A 17,817-nucleotide genomic window follows, 5' to 3' on the forward strand; every position below is an offset into this window, starting at 1 on the left:
AGAAGATTGTGAGGAGAAGAAAAGCCACCCCCACCCCCACACACCAAAGTGATTACTGCATTCACACATGGAGAGAGGAGCAAAGAGGGTTCCCTTTAACATGCCAGCTGATTCTACCATTACAGAACCGCACAGGGTAGTGAAAGAGAAGGAACACCTCAAACGAACCCCTACTGTAGCTGATCTTAATGTCCCAGTGATGCAAATCCCATCATTGGTAACCTCCACAAAGCATACAAAATATGTTTGAGAGAGAGAGAGACAGACAGAGGCTATAACTCAGTGACTTGAGTTGGTCCGGGCCCAAGACCATGACGGTAAAGCCCACAGAGCCTCATGACCTAACAACATAACAACATAGCTCATTCATTTTAATTATGTTGTTTTCATACAATTTTATCGTAATGCTTATTGTCTGACTTACTTCAGTAACGACAAGCAGCTGTTTGGTGACAAATAACATTACTTGCCAATTCTATGAGGGAGGACTGTGGCTTTTTTCCCTTTGTCGCTGAATAATCAAATCGATGTGGTATGGCTATGAAAATACAGTGCATTTAAGAAGTCTTTTTACAGAAGTCACTAAAGAAAAGTATGCTTCTAAACCAGACTTCCTTCACTCTGCAAGAGATATGATTGTATAGTCTTCCTCATGAATTACAACTTGAATGTACCTTTGCTGTGGAAGTATTTACTGTTTTTAAACTAAATGGGATATACAAATGTTAATGTTTCCAGCAGCTTCTGTGAGGAGACAATCACCATGATACGGGAGCGTTTTGGGAAATAATTTGTATCCAAATTATTTTAGAGCCGTACATAACTAGCTTATAGACAACACATTACACACAAAGGAACTCTGGTATTGTTTCATTTTGAGAAATCAAGGGGAAAAACATTACATGCTTGAAGAAGATATGGTATTTGCATAAACCTTATTTAACCATACAGATCAATCACAGTGTTCCTATGTGGCACACATATGGTCAATTATAGGCCTGGTGAGAATTGACCACTTTGTAACATATTAGCCAGAGTAAAAATAATGAAAAACCTTCTCTTTAAAAAGGCTCAATGGGTGGCATGACTTCTTTAGTAGACACCATGGTGTTTGGTTACCATGACGGAGAGGGCTCTTCACCAAATGGCATGCCCGTGCCTTCCTGCGACAGCCGACCGAACGTTTACACTGGACAGTGACACTCTGCAGGGATTCTCTGGCCCCTTTTGTTATGGCTGTGCTTCTCGACAACCTGACACTCTTCTTCCCGAGCACCACACTCCCCCCACAAACAAAGGCCCAGGGGCTAAATGAGCCCTTACACACAGGACAACATGGGAGTAAGGCCCAGCACTTTCTTTATGAGAATAGCCAGTTGAATTTATCACATCATAAATCAGTCCATACCAAAAATAAACCACAAAAACTTCACTTTGCAGTGCACAATGATCTGGGAATGTTGAAGTGCTTAAGCTATAGTATTTTTATTTTTTTGCAGTGACAGACTGGCTCAGAGCTTGATGCATTTGGACAATTAATTATAGCAAACTGACAAATGTCTATGACTGTCTGAGCATTGTGGATGTTCAGTGTAAAGACTAGCCTATAACTCTGCATCTCACTTGTAGCAGATGGCTTACATGTGACCCGATGCAGGAATATAGTGACGCGTTGAACCGATCCTGGTTAATTCTAAAGCAGCACGAGGAGATTTACTGGAGATACAACACAGAGCCACAACATGATCTACAGGTCACAGCATGGGGGACGCCTCTTGTTGCGCAGCAATGCAATGCATTATAGAAAACTTTACCGCGGAATATTATTGTAGGCTACATTATCGCCGTTAGATAGATGATTGACAGCCAACAACTTCACCAGAGATACAAGTTAAAAACATAAAGGAAGTCCAAAGACTTCAGGATTTCAAAGTTGGTTCCTCGCTGATTTGCGCTCCTAAATTAACCTATCGCTGATCGTAGCAACTCAAACTGCACCACGTGCGTGTTCTTACGATTAAAGGCTGCTTCGTTTTATAAGGGATGAATGTTAAAACTAAAATTTTCTTTGTAGCCTTCCATTTACCAAGCTATTCCACAACCCGGCGAGTTCGGACCGCTTAAATAAATTGCATTAATTCAATGCCGACTCCCGGTGCTACTATCAGCGGGCGGCAGCTGTGTCATCCTCAATCACAGAAGCCCATAGGCTACAAAAAGTTTAACAAAGTGAAAGACACAGCCAGAATATTTTCCCACATTAAAGTATCATGTCGCAATGTAGAAAGAAAGAACATAAAGAAACGCAATTCGACCTTTCAAAACATAGATCAGGCTACTTTTAAACGGACCAAACTTACCGTTTCGAACAGGTACAGCTTAATACGCTCAGTTCATTGAGTTTGTTTTTGTTTTCGTCCGCTGTCCCATCCAAATGGTTCGTTTAATAAAAAAAAGGTGCCTGGGTCTGCAGTAAATCAACAGAGGTCCCACATTTCGCCCCTCGGCATCCCCTATCCTGTTTCCAATCCCATGGCTAATGGAGGGAGGCTAGACCACGCCTTCTACATGACTGACGCTGCCATTCGTCTATCACAGTAAATATTGCAGCCAATTCCTTTTTCAAGGCGGTAACAAGTTGTCATTGTTCTTGCGGCAGACACAAAGAATTTCCAACGTAGGCCTACTGATAGAATAAAAACTGTGTAGAGGTTGAAAGATAATGTATTCCATGGCAATGTTTCTCTCATAAGTGATCTATCTGGCAATGCTTTTTATGAGCTAATGCCAGGCTCCCATTAAGAGGATGGGCCATCTTTATCAGCCGACAGACGTCTTATGGCCATTAACAGCGCCAGGAGAGACGGCTATCAACCAAAGATTCGTTCTAGAATCTTTGCTATCAACACACTGCCTCTGTCATTGTAACGCACTGGCAAACGCCGTCTTGGTTCAACAAAGGAGGTCCTGTGGCTACGTCTGACCACTGCCCAGACATGTTAAAGCAGTTAGAGAAGTAATATAATCCAGCATTAACTTGGCATTTTGATAAACTTCTAAACTTGGATGGTGTTAAGTAGCCATTAATTGGGAAGGAACAATATACAACGATATAGCCTAATACTCTTACTTCACAGGTAGGCCTACCTACAAACCATAATTTAATTTCTCTTTGATTAAGCTACATAACTATTTGTAATGTATTTGGATTAATATTAACTAATTTAGTGGCACTTCAATCCAAACCTTACTAACACGGTAATGTGCACAGCATGTACCTTCCCAGAGTACATCTTCAGTGTCCTAGGTTGCCAATTTAAAGCCTTTGTTGTGTTGCTTGTTCTGGATTTTATGAACAAAAACAGTGATGTGGACCTACAGAAAAACAGTGGTGTGGACCTAGTCATTTTGTTCTGACACTGTCTATGTAAAGTTATTTTTGTCTTGCAGCTCACTGTAGTGGCTAGTCAGCTTTCATTCAAATGGTCTGACATCCCCTCTACCCCACCCTCCCTGAACATCTCCCTCTACCCCGTCTCCCTGAACATGCTTGCGCACCCGGCATGACAAACTGATTGAGGAGCACTTATGACCCGTCTTCCCCTATTAATGATCTGACTCAAGAGCAAGTCCAAGATCAGTGTTGGCAGCCAGCACACATTAGCAGAAGACATGCACAGACTAAACTCTGGATAATGTCCCTCCATTTGCCAGGAATGAAGTAAGAGTGAAACAGGCAGAATGCCCTCAGTAAACCCTTGCCTACCCCGTTCTTCATAAAGTCACACAAGTCCAATCTTTCGTAATAAGCCACAGAAACAAGGTCTTCATGGTCTTTTCGTGTTTTTTGCTTGTCCCACCCATTAATGGCTATTGCCTAGCATGATTATGATGATCAGCCTACTGTTAAGGACTATCTATGAGAAGGTCTTTCAAACCTGATAATAGCCATAATAATGTGTCATGTGGTCTGAGAAATATGGTTGGCTAGGTGACATTACGAGGAAGGGAGAGAGGGAGGAGAGAGAGAGAGAGAGAGAGAAATCAAAAGGGAGACAGGCAAAAAGACACAGACGGTCAGTATGTATTCTACTAATGGCCCTACCACTGGTGCTGCTGCATAACAATGAATAGCTGGGGTTGCAATTCCACAGCTGCACAGGCGCATTATAACACTCAGAGTAAAGGTTTGAACTATCAACCACATTATGACAGATACTTCATGATATTTTGCCGCCTTTGACCGTGAAGGGTGAACATATAGGCCTCTGATGGCTACTTTAATTACTAGAGGAACTCTTTAATACCATGTAAATGATACCCAGCAGACAGTTAATGTCTTGGCTAATGAGAAATCAATTGGGGAGAAACAAAGATCCCCCCCCACCAAGGCTGCCCTGCAGGAAGGTGCTGCACACTGGGCAACAAAGCAAAGCCTTTAGGTTGATGCCAATTGTTTTAAAAGTGAGTGACAGTGCCTATTGTCAGTGGGCCTTGCCTAGGCCATCAATGACAGCACCTCCTCTTTGATAGATACCAAGGGATTAAAGGGGATGCATTGAATGAGAAAATACCATTAGACCACACACATGACGACACACACACACAGCAGAGTATTTTCCAATATTCGTATGGTCTGATAAATCTGCTTTATTAGCTAGATCGTATAACAAATGAGGTTGGTGATGTCAGTGTAGTCATGCCATCTGAATCATTCTGGGTCAAAAAAAGAGAACTGAATTGCACCACAGATAGTATGGCATGTATCCGTTGGAAGTTTTAATGCATTACGTGGAGACAGCCAATTACTGGACAGGACCATCATAATGAGTACCTTAAATGTTAAATTTCCAAACGGCCCAACCAGTGACCCCCCCCCTGCAAGCTGCCAAAGGGAGCAAATTTGTTTGTTTTTCCAGCCAGCCATGCTGGTCTCTCATACAGTGGGAGGACAGAAATATCCAAAAATGGCATAAGAAAACATTAAAGATGCAGGGCATGCCGGACCTGTGGTCATGACATCAGACTGAAAGCCCCAGAGACGCCCAATGAAATGACCTTTTCATTTCAGGCAAGGGCTCAGTGCAACACACTGGCCTTTCATTGGCCTAAGTTGTTTCTTCACAGAGCGTCATGAATTGGGTAAAACGGATTAACCATACGGTTATATTGAAGAATTTGGTTAATTACAGCTTTATAGAATAGGGAAGATAAACACAACACGTTCACATTGATATATGGCTTTTGCCGCCTACACCATGCGAGACGTTTGCGGGACATCGGGACATTCAGTTGGTTAGGTGCCCTGAGTGGAGGAGATGGGCGTTGCTGTGACGTGGAGGCAGGGGACTGTTCCCCTCACAGTGTGCCATGGACTGGCTAAAATGGATTAACCATACGGTTATATCGAAAAATGAAGATGTTATTTACCAGCTGTTTTTTTTTATTAGTATATTATTATTTTATTAGTATTTTAATATTATTAGTGTAATAGTGCAAATGTTATGTTATAAAGCCCTTCCCTGAGAGATGCCTGAAAAATTAACAACTGACTAATAAAGCACAGCTTATTCATCAATTAGACAGATAAGGTAGTTCTCAGCACGGTATTCACTGCTTCTAAACAACAGTACATTAATAACATCTAAAATGTCATCTCGTCAGTTCGTAATGAGAAAGGGCTTCCTTTCAGTAATAAAAATACCTCTGCCACTCATTCATTCATTCCCTTGTTTCCGAGTTGCCTGGTAACATGACTGAATGAAAGGGAAAAAGAAGATAATAACTACTTTTAGTCCCGCCATGCTAGTTTTCCATGACTGGCACTTGCCAGGCAGAGTGTAAAAATGATGGAGGCTTTCCCCGTTACAACCCCATCACAAAAATAATTCCTAAAAAGGCAGATCTAGTAGTATACATAATAAGAAGTTTATTCTTACTACATTTTATTGTACTACAACTATTTATTGCTTTTAATTTTTGTAACAGCCTCCTAAACATAATGTAAACATTTTTTCTGTTAAATATACAGAACGGCTAGCACCAGTAGCTGACCTCCACTGGTTTGGCCAGACAGGCTACATTTCCAACCTTTGCTACCATTACCCGGTTCTCCTGCTGAGAGGTGTTCACACATACACTGAGCTTTCAGAGAACAAACCTGTTAAATTGCCATATTAAACTAACAGACTGTAGCCCAGTTAATATGGGTTTCCTAATCACTGCCAAGGGCCACACCTCCTCCAAAAAAGGAGAGAAAGCGTGTTTAAAAGAAGGAAAATGAGGTCTTGCTGGTGTGAAACAAGTAGTAAATAGTTCAACCTCTACAAGTCTTTATGTCCCTTCATAAACACACACATACACAAAGGCTGGGAAAAAAAGCCCTAGGCTCTTTTTCAGACCTCTCATTCTGACTTGTCTACATATTTATAGGTCTGGTTGGAGGCATCCATGGCAACAGTGTTTACAAATATGGAAAAAAAAACAGCACACCAACTGATAGCATTATGGAAGATGACAGGAATTTGGTTAATTACAGCCTTAAAGAATAGGGAAGATAAACACGACACGTTCACATGGATATATGGCTTTTGCCGCCTACACTGTGTGAGACATTAGCGGGACATCCTTTGGTTGGTTAGGCGGCCTGAGTGGAGGAGATAGGCGCTGCTGTGACGTGGAGGCAGGGGACTGTTCCACATCCAGACAGATACGCGCACAGAGCTCCGAGATAAAGCCTCCTTGAGAAGGGCGTCAGAGCTAGACTCCATTTCACGCTGACCGCCAACCAATCAAGGCAGGCGGGGGTCTCACAGTCACGCTTCTGTGGAGCTCACTTGCCAATTCGCCATGCTCACTTTTGAACACGTTGTGTTGTGTGTCTAAAGGCAGCGAGATTTACCAATATACACTGCACTCACACATATACTGTGGCGTTTATTTCTGCTTTTTCCCGCCCGTGGCATTGTCTCTGGCAGCTTGACAAATGTCTGTGAGCTGCAGCCCTTCACAGGCCTTATTTGAGAAGAGCTCAGTGCCAGGTTCATGTTTCTCATTTTCAGCACCATCCTCTAGGGATCCCTAAGACAGTGTATCTCTGTGTGTGTGTGTGTGCGTGTGTGCGCATGTGTGTGTGTGTGTGTGTATCTGCGCATACGGGTGTGGCAGATACAGACCAGAGCCCTGTTTGCTCATGCATGAGATTGTCGCCCGTCCCTCTACCCTCCTCCTCCTCCGCCCACCAGCCTGCCCAGCCATGTCCGATCACGATCGATAACCTTAGAGGGTACGTGCAGGGCCCGGGATGGGTTCACACTCACAGTACCAGATTCTGAGCATCTGTCTGCATATCTCTCTACACAGCACCAGGACAGAAAAAGGTGTGTGTGTGTGTGTGTGTGTGTGTGGGAGAGATGGAGGGAGAGAGAGCATATAACGAGAGCTGTGCTGTCTCAGCACTCACCTGACGAGAGTCATTTCTCATCTCATTTTCACATGTCCAGAACACTACGGAGTGGCACGTTACTCTTCTCCTAGCACATTTAAGGGGCAGGGAGACAGCACAGTTTTCAGCACGAGCTACACACGCCGTCTCCTTCCCTCCACTAATTAGCAGGGATATTTGTGGAATAGTACAAAACAAACGTTATTCCTCCGATTGCCCCTGTTGCATCTTTACAATTTGCTTTTATGTCAGGAGACCAGCTGACGGTCACAAAACCCCCCCCAGTAAATCCAGCTCATTGTCGGGACGTCATATCCCACCCCATCCCCCTGTGGCTGTGAGGGCTAGCTTGAGCCAGGACAGATGCCCCTGCAGCTATGGGAGGCTGCTAATGCCTCTGTTCCTTTGAGGCTCTCTTGGTCTCCCTGCCGACCCTCTGAGGGGATCAGGCCGGAAAAGGGCTCATTTTCCCATTTAACGCATGAGCGCGTCTGTTAACCAGCGCCATCGTTACACCATCATCCCAATCCCTTCCACACTTTGATGCCAGCATGGGGAAGACTGAGGAGGGGGAGGGGAGGAGACTTGGGGTGGAGGTGGTGGAGAGGGTATACTGATGCCTGTGGTCATTAATAAACATGATCATGAATAATTAATGACACTAAGTGGGCGATATAGATGAAGCGCTGTGAGCAGATTGAGAGCACCGCGGGGGGTGGTGGGGTTGGCAGCGGAGGGAAGATTGAAACTGAGCAGAAGAGGAGCTGTAAATCACAGGCAAGATGCACCCATCCACAACTCAAGGGCCCATCCACAGCTCATCAGGTCTACAACTGAGTTTCAACAATGTTTTACTGCGATAAGCCTCTGAACCCCATTTTTTTGGGGTTAATTTCTGATTCATAACACATGCAGTTTTCCAACGATGTCTATGGTACGAAAATATTTGACATTCTGGGTTTGTCCTGATATTCACAGATTTAAGCAACTGTTGATACTGCAAACTGATTTAGTTTGTTATTATTATATGGCAAAAATTCAAAAGGTAGCACTAGAGTCTGACAATCTCTTAAAAAAATGATGAAGTGCAGAGTTAACAAACCGCATAGGTCATTGAAATTCACCTCATGTAGACTTGCTGTTTCCAAGCCTCCAGACTGAATAGTGTGTGTGTTAGGAAAGTGTGTTTGTGCATGTCTGATGGGTCACGTCTTTAAACAAGCAGGGGTTGCGACTGAGAAAACAAACAGAAAACAAGGCAGCCCTCGAGGCTAATGGTGAGTCGTGTACATCTGTTTAAAACAAATGCACTGGAGACAGGACGGCCATGAGTGGGGCAGACTCTGATCCCTAAGTGGAAAAAGTGAAATCACTTATGTCATCAGGATGCTAAACCAGGTGTCATGCCTCGAGGCGGTGTGTTACTCATCGTGTGAAGCTATGAGAAAAATAGTTGGTGCTCTACCTACATGTAAGCCAGTCTTGGGAAACAAGCTCGTCATGACGCACGACCGAATATTGACTTAAGTAAAACAAATGAAGAAAAAAAATATGGCTTAAAAAGGTTTAATTGGAAACGAACAACCATTAGCTTCTTTTTGCACTAGTGTTGTGAATCATAGCCTCGTTTTGTTCTCTAGTGTTTTGATTGATATATCCACAGGCCAAGCTGTATACCGTCCTGTAATCTGAATGTTGTGATGCTCTGAAAACCCAACCCAGTAGGTCTTCTATCTGGCTACCAATACCAATACTGTCTGGGCCACTGTCCCAGAAAGCCTTGTACTAAATAATTGAACTTTAGGGGTCATATAGGGCTGTAGAGCCCTAAGCTTTACTTGTGACATGCTTATGCGATAAGAGTGAGTTCTAGATCCAGCAATACCCAGTGTTATATAACTTTCACTCATGTAATGTATAATGTACATTTATATATTTTATATTATCAGTGTGCTGTCTGTATATGATCTGTATGTTGTCCAGTACATTATCATTTGAGCTACCCATGACAAGAACCAAATGTGGACACATTACCAAGAAAGTGTATAATGATTCCGACTTACTTTTAAATTGGTTCAATAGCTAGCTGTCTAAAACTGCACTGTGATCAATATGAGCGCAGGTGAAAGAAAAGTACACTGTGTGGAATTCAGTGAAATTGTGGTAGAAGAATTTGAGGAGAGGCCTATATCCGTTTAGATATGAGATCCATGCTCCCAGTCCCATGACAAGTATAGTCATATCTTAACAGTGAAGATTACAATGAACATTTTAGTCTCTGTACATGGCTTGAATAAATCACTCTACAATAAATTAAAAATTACACGTTTATCGTGCCTGTGGAATTAACAATGACCGTTTTACTGTGACAGTCAGTTTGAATGGTGTTTATTATTGATATTCTGTGAAATTCCAGTTATTGTGTTAGATGGCACTAGGGCATTATTCAAATTGTGCCCAACATAGACTTTGGCCACTTCAGGGCAATGGACACATACCGCTCAACAAACTTCTGTGCCATTTGGCAAATGAATGGATGAACTCTGATCCCATCTTACACAATGAATACTGGCACAGTGTTGCCTGAGAGCTTGAACAGGAGGAACATGTTCATGTATTTTGCTCATTAGCCATCCTTACCCTCAGGTCTAAAGCTGATTGAATCACTCACACACACATACACAACACATCACAGAGACCTAATTGTGGCAGACAGAATTCAGTGAAACCCAAAGTGAAGTGTCTGCCCATGTGACAAATTAAGGGGACAGGTCAGGGAGTGTCATAAGGTCATACGTAGGGCCATGCTCCCAGTCACAATCTTGTCTGCTTTTCAAGCTCTGCACTGACACTCCAAGGGGGTAATAAGGGATCATGGGACCACAATCAGGACAATGGCCCAATCCCAAAGTGAGCCCTGAGGACTAAGGACTAAAGACTCACAGACTTAATTGATCTCAGGTGCTAAGTGAGGGAGTGTGTGAGGCCACATGGGCTCAGATGGGTATAGATGGGATTTGGACGGCACTTCACGAGATCACATGTTCCCTTGGCGACGTTAAATAACAAAGATGTAATTTCCGGATTTCCCTATGATCACAACGTGTTGAACTGTGGGTAATTCCCTTTGGTGAAGTCTGCACTGATGCAGACTAATGAAAAGGACTCGGTAAGTGTGTACTCAAACCCTAACGCCCTTGGAAATGCGGAACAGCCCTAAGCCCTCATGAATTTCGCGAGAGCGTGCAGCAAAGTCTGTGAGTCTGAGTCCGAACTTTGGGATTGGGCCAATATATTGCAGCACCTGACTTCACTCCCTGATAGATTGTCAGGTGAAGACAGCTGGGTACAGAATTTCACAGATTTGCATCTACGCAATCTACTAAGTGCTATTTGCGGGAAACATAATAATAGTAATTCTGGACAGGGGACTCTGCTAAGAATCTCCCAGTAGTGCGCAGCTCAAGGAGCCTCGAAATGCACTTCTGAATGGCTGTGACCCTGTGCCCGAACCCAATTCCGAGGGAGCAGAACTCTCTCATGCATCCTCCGGCCCCTGGGAGTCTGCTAATACTGATAAAAGAGCTCCTTGGTTGGCCTTCCTCCAGATGCAGCAGAATTTCACAGAATCTCTCCGCAGACTAATTACAGAGAGAGCGACCAGGCCGTGATGGAGGGGAATAGAGAAAGCAAGTAAGAGTGGAGATACGTTCCGTCTTCCATACTATTTCCCATCACTTTTCTGAACAAAAGACAATTAGAGTTGAGCAGGAGTTGTGCTCTGTATTATTGCAGAGTTTGCATTAAACTGTACCTTATCATTCATATTTGGGTTTAAGAGACCTATGGAAAGGCTTAGTCACAGCCGAAAGGAAAAAAATGTTCACAATGACAGAACTGCTATAACATATTCTATGGATGCTTTGCGAGCATCACGTCAGGCAGTTTTATGTCCAGGCTGCTTCAGAGTCTAAGCGTCTGTTAAACGCATGGGCACTGTCAGCTTCGCTCATTTCGGGCACCGCAGCGCGTGGATGCTCTTTGAGAAAAAGACGACTGAATAACCCTCCACCCGTCATTTGGCAAATACCCTGGATAACCACTCCAGCAGAGCCACACTGCCCTCTACAGGCTCTTTGGAGCACTTGTGTTTAGAGTAGTGCGTCAGACTTGATAGAACTCTGTGCAACTACTCAGAGACTGATTGTGTATTCCTCTAACAATTTTATTAAAATGACTTACAAATTGAAGAGCACAGTGTTGGATTTGTGCTTGAACGACTCTACAGGAGGCTTGATTATGATTTGATGATAATTTCAGCACAAGCTCATTAGGCGAAGCTCAATCTAAAGCCAGCATGGTGTAGTTTAGAATGTAGAACTCACTGCTCGGATGACTAATCATCTCCACCTGGCCACAGCTGGTACGTAATGAACTCCGGATCTGTGTGAACATTCCACTGGGGGTTCATGCCACGACAATAAAGGATCAGCACAACTATGGTGCCCCTTGGGGCCTGACAAGAGCGCGAATTTGTTTGTGTGTGGTATGAATTGCCTGGATTTATGGCTTGTGCCTGGGTTTGCATGAGGACTGCGGGAATGCCAGTCCAAAAAAAGCCCTACTACTCTCCGGTAGACAGAGACTTAGCACTAGGGTGGACTTGTGACACCCTTGCGGGTGGACTTGTGACACCCTTGCGGGTGGACTTTTCCTAATCGGTCACATCCACACGATGTGATGGATTCACAAGTCACTTTCTTTGCTAGATGGGACTGGTTCAAATGGCAACTTTGTTCAGTGGGGGAAAAAAGATCTGTTGCTCTCCTGCGTATACTACTCCTGCACTATTGGCAAGACTGGTAGTGGTTTTTAATGAGGATTGGGCGGTGGTTGGGCAATCTGTGCGATGTAGAAAGCTGGATCCTCTCTAGATCTAGAAGGCATGCTGCTGCCAGATGCTAAAAAAAAATGGTTGAATGCATTGCGTGAAGAAAGCTCGTAAAGCAGCATGCCTCAGAAACCAGTCTGTCACTGCTTGTGGGGCTCAAAGACTGTGCGAGTCTATTATACTGTAAAAAGCTGCCAACCCACTTGAGTGTTGTCCGAAACAGGACAATGTGATCTAAATCAACATTTGTGGGATCATGCTGCTGAGGACAAAGGGATGAAAACAAGACGAGCGCAAGTTTCCTTTATCTCTGTCCGCTATGAATGTTATTTACAGCCCTGAGGCAAGAACAGATCCTCTCTCGCTGCAGTTGGCATATGCCGAGACCAAGGCCAAGATGCTAGGCAGGCCAAACTGCAGAATGGTGCACTCGTCGCTTCCTTTCTTTTTTTTTTTTTTTTTTAACAGGGCTGGTGCTTAGTAAGCACTCCTGAAGCGTCAGTACTCTGGAAGGAGAGCATTACAGCGTCCCTGTATATGCTCCCAAAATCCCCCACCCGTGCTGGCTACCAGCCCACCTTTGTTGTGTTGTGTGCCGAGCCCTCACCAGATGGTCAGATGAGCGGTCTCCTCAGATCGACTTCAGAGTGACTGGCCTCCTCAAGCCCCGTAAAATACATCGTTATAAGTCACAGGTGAAAAGGGCCGCTTTCAGGCGGAATGTTGTGATTATTTTTGTGATGCAAATGTGAACTTAAAATTCCATCGCAGCAGATGTGAGTTTGAAGTACATACTATTTTATACTTCATTTTGTATATGAAAATGTGACAATGATTAACATTATTTTTTTTGTTAGTATAAAAAATGTGATGAGGTTGTGTTTTTGATAGTGTAACATTGACATGATTTGTGCGTAAACATAAATTATTTGTTAAAATTATTTAAAAAAATGTGATGAGGTAGTGTTTTTGATAGTGTAACATCGACATGATTTGTGCGTAAACATAAATTATTTGTCTCTTATCTTTTAATTTCAGCTTTGGACTTGCAACTGACTACAATTCTTGTCAGCTAATGTCATATGTATATGAAAATCTACATAATTTATTAATGGTTAGTATGCGTGGTGCATTAATAGATAATCTTTGAATTTTCACATAATCATATTATTACATGCAGCATTAATTGGGTGAAATTTCCTACATGCCTGGTTATTCTGTTTTTATAGCTGTGATAAGTATTTGCATGCATCTATCATGAGAAAACAATGAAGTTCTTTCCTTTACAAATTTCACCCTTTATCCTCATTTTTCTGCATAAAAACTGGACTGGTTTTTACATTTACATTTAATCCTTTGGCAAACGCATTTATCCAAAGCGACTTTAGAATAACATGTTTTTGCATAATGAGGCTATGACATGGCATTTGTCTTGGAGCTTGAAGTGTGTTTTTGTGAGCCTAAGTTTTGGTTGGTATAAGAATTATCATCACAGAAGTAATCAGAGAAAAACAAAAGCTTTTTCATAACCACAGCTTGGCAAGAGATTAAAGTTAATACAGTCCAATTTAAATGTAACGTAAAACATATAGTTAAAAGTGCCAAAAAGAAACCGGTCAGATGTGACCTTATTGAGGACTCTTGAGTGCAAGCTGGTTACTGATGTTGACAGCTCTGCCCTACTGCCATGAACTATAGCAAGCCAACAGTATCTAAATAGAAATTATGGGAATTTTGGGAGGCTTGGACACATTCAGATGAATGGCTATGATCAGACCACATAAAGACTATTTTTAAACCATGTAGGCCTAGCGTCCATCCCACACAGCAGTTTAAGTAGCTGCCAAAAAATAAATCACCTAACTTCTTTCAGCAGAAGCAAACTTGGCCTGTAGGCTTCAGAAACTCATGCCTGAGCAAACATCTTTCAGACGAGGAGACTTAGAGAAAATAGAAGACACAAGGCAAGAACGATCAAAAAGCAGCACACCTCGGTTTTCTCATCCTTTCAACCCCCCGACAATAACTTTGTGATCTCATGATCTGTGTGCAAAAGAAGCATTCCTCCAGAGAAAATACAGTCCTAAAGCATTTTTTAACAAACAGAGCATGTTTATTTTCAACTAAAAACAAAATGTACCCAACATCCATTTTTCCTTTATACGACTTTTTTTTCGGCTTAATTATTGAAATCACTGCAATATGATGAATAAAATCACAGACATTTAACATGGGGTAACATCATATTTCATTTTTTTTTTCTTAAGGTTCCTCTTCAAAGCAACTAGACTTGTACTGTTCTCACTGATTTGCTGTGTATGTATGCATGTATGTATGTGTGTGAGTAGATATATATTCATATATATTCTGCTTAAGAGACAAGAAGCAAGGACACCACAGAGGCATTCATCAAACTTTGCAGCAGTATGTTTTTTCTTTTTAAAACAGAGGAGAGAAATAGGCCAGCAACCACTGTTTTCAAGTATTCAGCCATCGATTGGGAAAAGCCAGGTTTCGTACTCTCTTCCATAGGAAGGTCAAAGCTCTCGCCCCACCCAATTTACATTATGCTAAAACATTTTGGCAAGCAATTTCAACAAAAGAAACCTAGCTTAAAAAGTAGTGGAATTGCATTTAAAACCAAATAAAATATAAAACAGAACAAAACAACAACAAAAAAAAAAACATTACCTACCCTTTATTCCTCTATCGTGAGCCATCTAGGACGTTCGCCATCATAGTGAATAAAATCATTTGTTAGGTGTCAAGACAGCGTGTGTTAACTTTGTGGCGATTCTGTGTAGGGCCACTTAAAACGAGTACAGAGATGACAACTTTACAAAATGATCGTTACCTACTGAGTGATGATTATGTCCCCTCAGTGTCTGTTTTCTCTAGCACTGGCTCTGTCTCAGCATCCTCCATCGACCCACTTTGTTCACTGTCAGTGTCCACCACAGGGGGGCTGAGTTTAGCCGGGACATTCCCTTGTTCAGGGGGCTCGTCCGGGATCGGGGAGGGGGATGGTGACTGAGTAGGACTGGGCGTAAAGCTGCAAGCTGGTGGGGTTGCGAGGTCTGGGGCAAAATCTTCGGTGGGCCCCATGTCAGTCTCTTCACCATTCATACATGGAGTAGAAGACTCTGGGGTCTGTGGCTCTGCTGTCTCCTCCTCAGCATTGCTGGTTACTGGTGGGGATTCAGGTAAGGGCTCTGGTTCAGGCTCCGATTTGGGTTCGGGGCTAGGTTCTGGGCTAGGTTCGGGGCTAGGCTGGGGGCTAGGCTCGGGGCTCAGCTCTGGTTTAGGTTCCAACGTGGGTTCCAGTTTGGGCTCGAGGTTAAGCTCTGGCTTGGGGTCTGGTTTGAGCTCTACTTTGAGCTCTGGCTTGTGGTCTGGCTGCATTTGAACTGTTGGGACAGGCAGCAAAGGTGGCCGAGGCTCAGGCAGAATGGGAGGGCGGGGATCAGGGAGAAGAGGAGGCCTGGGATCGGGGAGCAGAGATCGAGGCGCAGACCCGAGCTGGGGCTGTGGGAGGGGTAGCAAGGGCTGGTTTGGGGCTTGAGGTTGGATAAGAGGGGCAAGAGGGGTCCACCCACCTCCACCACCGCTTCGCTTCCGGCCTCATCCCTCTCTCGCCAGCCTCATGGTCACGCATCTCGATCCCGTCCCCCTCCCACTTCTGTCTCTCGTTTCGGTCCCGGGATCAAGGTTATGCATCTCGCCCTTGTCCCGTCTCGGGCCCTCTCAAGGGTCCCTGTCCCTCTCCCGTTCGCGCTCCCGATCCCTCTCTCTGCTGTGCCGGTTGCCGTTCATCTCCCTTCGGAAGTCAAAGTCTCGCTCTCGCTCGTCACGGTCCCTCTGCCTTTCCCACGGTCGCCGCCTGTCATCAAAGTCTTTGTGGACATCTGCGTTGAAGGCAGGACCTCCTCTATTCCAGGCAGGACCTCCTGCTGCAGATCCTGCCCCACTAGCACCACCTCCTCCTCCTCCTCCTCCTCCTCCTGCAGCAGCAGACGCTGAGGCTCCTGCTGCTGCCGTTGCTCCTCCACTACGCATCTCGAAGCGGTTAGGGAAGTTGGCCATCGGCCGTTCTTCCTGGAAACCCTTGGGGGTCCCCGTCGTGGACCCCCGTATGTCCCGCTCGTCAAAGTCTCCTCTGGGTGGCCCCCAACGGCTTTCGCCTCGGAAGCCTCCGGCCAGGGCTTCTTTGCGACCGTCCCCTAGAAGCGAGGGTCGTGGAGGTCTCTCCAGGAGTGGGGGTCTGGTGGTGGCCGGCTCCCGCATCTCGGGTGGGGGGGTCCTTAGCAGGCCGGTGCTCTGTTTCTTCTCTGGCGGGGGGAAGCGGTAGTCCTGGTCTCCGTCCTGCTGAGCGTTGCCCTCTGCCCTGCTTGGGGCCTCCTCCTCAGGCTTGTCTGTGCTAGCAGCTGGGGTGTTAGAGGCCCTGCTGAAGGCCTCCATCTGCTGGAAGGGGGCCCGTAGACGAGCTTGGGCTTGGGCCTGTGCCTGGACTTGCGCCTGGAGGGAGGCGTCCAGCAGGCTGGCCTGGTGGGAAAGGCCTTGTTGCATGAGCAGTGGAAAGCGGGCATTGGCACCCTGAAGGAGATTGGGCCGGAGCTCCAAGGGCAGAAGGCCAGGCATCCTCTGGCCTGTGAGCTGATGGCCAAGAGCTGTCGAGGGGTGCATGCCAAGCAGACCCATGCCGCTGCGCACCGCGTTATGCATCCCTGGTAAAGCAGACAGACACACGTGTTACAGAAAAGCAGAACTCAAAACAGACGATTCTTGCAGAGCATCCATTCCCCACAAGGTTTACATCAGGTTTATTTAGTTTCCATCTGTCATTTTCATTCGGACATGGTTGTCCTTCTATACCCAATAAAACTGACACAGTCCTATGATGCCTCTATTTTCCTCTAGATTATTATACAGGAACATGCAAATGTTTTGCTAATATATAAGCAATGTCTGGAGAGTGTCATAACCCACAGCAGGAGTTCTATCTGACCTTGCAGTGTGAGCTCTGCACTTCCGGCGTCCATGCCCTCTGAAGGCTGCTGTGCTTTTTCCATGCCTCCCTGCTGCTGCTGCTGTTGATGTTGTTGTTGCTGTTGCTGCTGCTGCTGCAGCTGCTGTTGTTGTTGTTGCTGCTGCTGCTGCTGCTGCTGGACTCCCAAAGGGTTGTAGACTCCAGGGATGCCCTGAGGCAAGAAGCCAGCCTGGGGGAGCATAGCTCCGTACAGAGAGTCCTTACTGCTCTCCTGTGTGCCAGACATGGAAGGCTGCACTAGTGCTGCAAGAGAGAGAATGAGGAAAATCTCTTGAGAATGCATCACACACGTGAGATGAAAAGGCTTGACACAATGCAACAGAGAAACATGCCTGAGCATCTATGCTATAATCTCCATGTATTCATTTAGCAGACACTTCTATCCAAAGTGACTTATGCTACCCATGCATCAGAAGACTTTGACAAGATTTGGGG

The 17,817-nt window shown here is 44.7% G+C and overlaps 2 protein-coding genes across 3 annotated transcripts in view; both read right to left on the minus strand.

Annotated features, from left to right (window-relative positions):
* The window catches only part of tiam2a (TIAM Rac1 associated GEF 2a), a 76,480-nt gene extending 61,168 nt beyond the window's left edge, over window positions 1-15,312 (minus strand). The window contains exon 1 of one of the 2 annotated variants that reach the window (XM_048227882.1): window positions 15,190-15,312. The gene's annotated coding sequence lies outside the window, so the exon portion shown is untranslated. Of the gene's footprint in view, window positions 1-2,360; window positions 2,520-15,189 lie in introns of those variants that run through there. The other variant, XM_048227883.1, reaches the window with a different exon arrangement.
* Window positions 15,313-16,067: 755 nt separating this feature from the next.
* scaf8 (SR-related CTD-associated factor 8) overlaps window positions 16,068-17,817 on the minus strand; it is a 33,458-nt gene continuing 31,708 nt past the window's right edge. The window contains exons 19-20 of the mRNA XM_048227886.1: window positions 17,341-17,625; window positions 16,068-17,059 (exon numbers count right to left, since the gene is read on the minus strand). Coding sequence (XP_048083843.1) covers window positions 16,080-17,059; window positions 17,341-17,625 — 1,265 coding nt within the window. The 3' untranslated portion in view covers window positions 16,068-16,079. The remainder of the gene's footprint in view (window positions 17,060-17,340; window positions 17,626-17,817) is intronic.

The sequence above is a fragment of the Alosa alosa genome, chromosome 19, assembly GCF_017589495.1.
Source record: "Alosa alosa isolate M-15738 ecotype Scorff River chromosome 19, AALO_Geno_1.1, whole genome shotgun sequence".
Taxonomy (NCBI): domain Eukaryota; kingdom Metazoa; phylum Chordata; class Actinopteri; order Clupeiformes; family Clupeidae; genus Alosa; species Alosa alosa.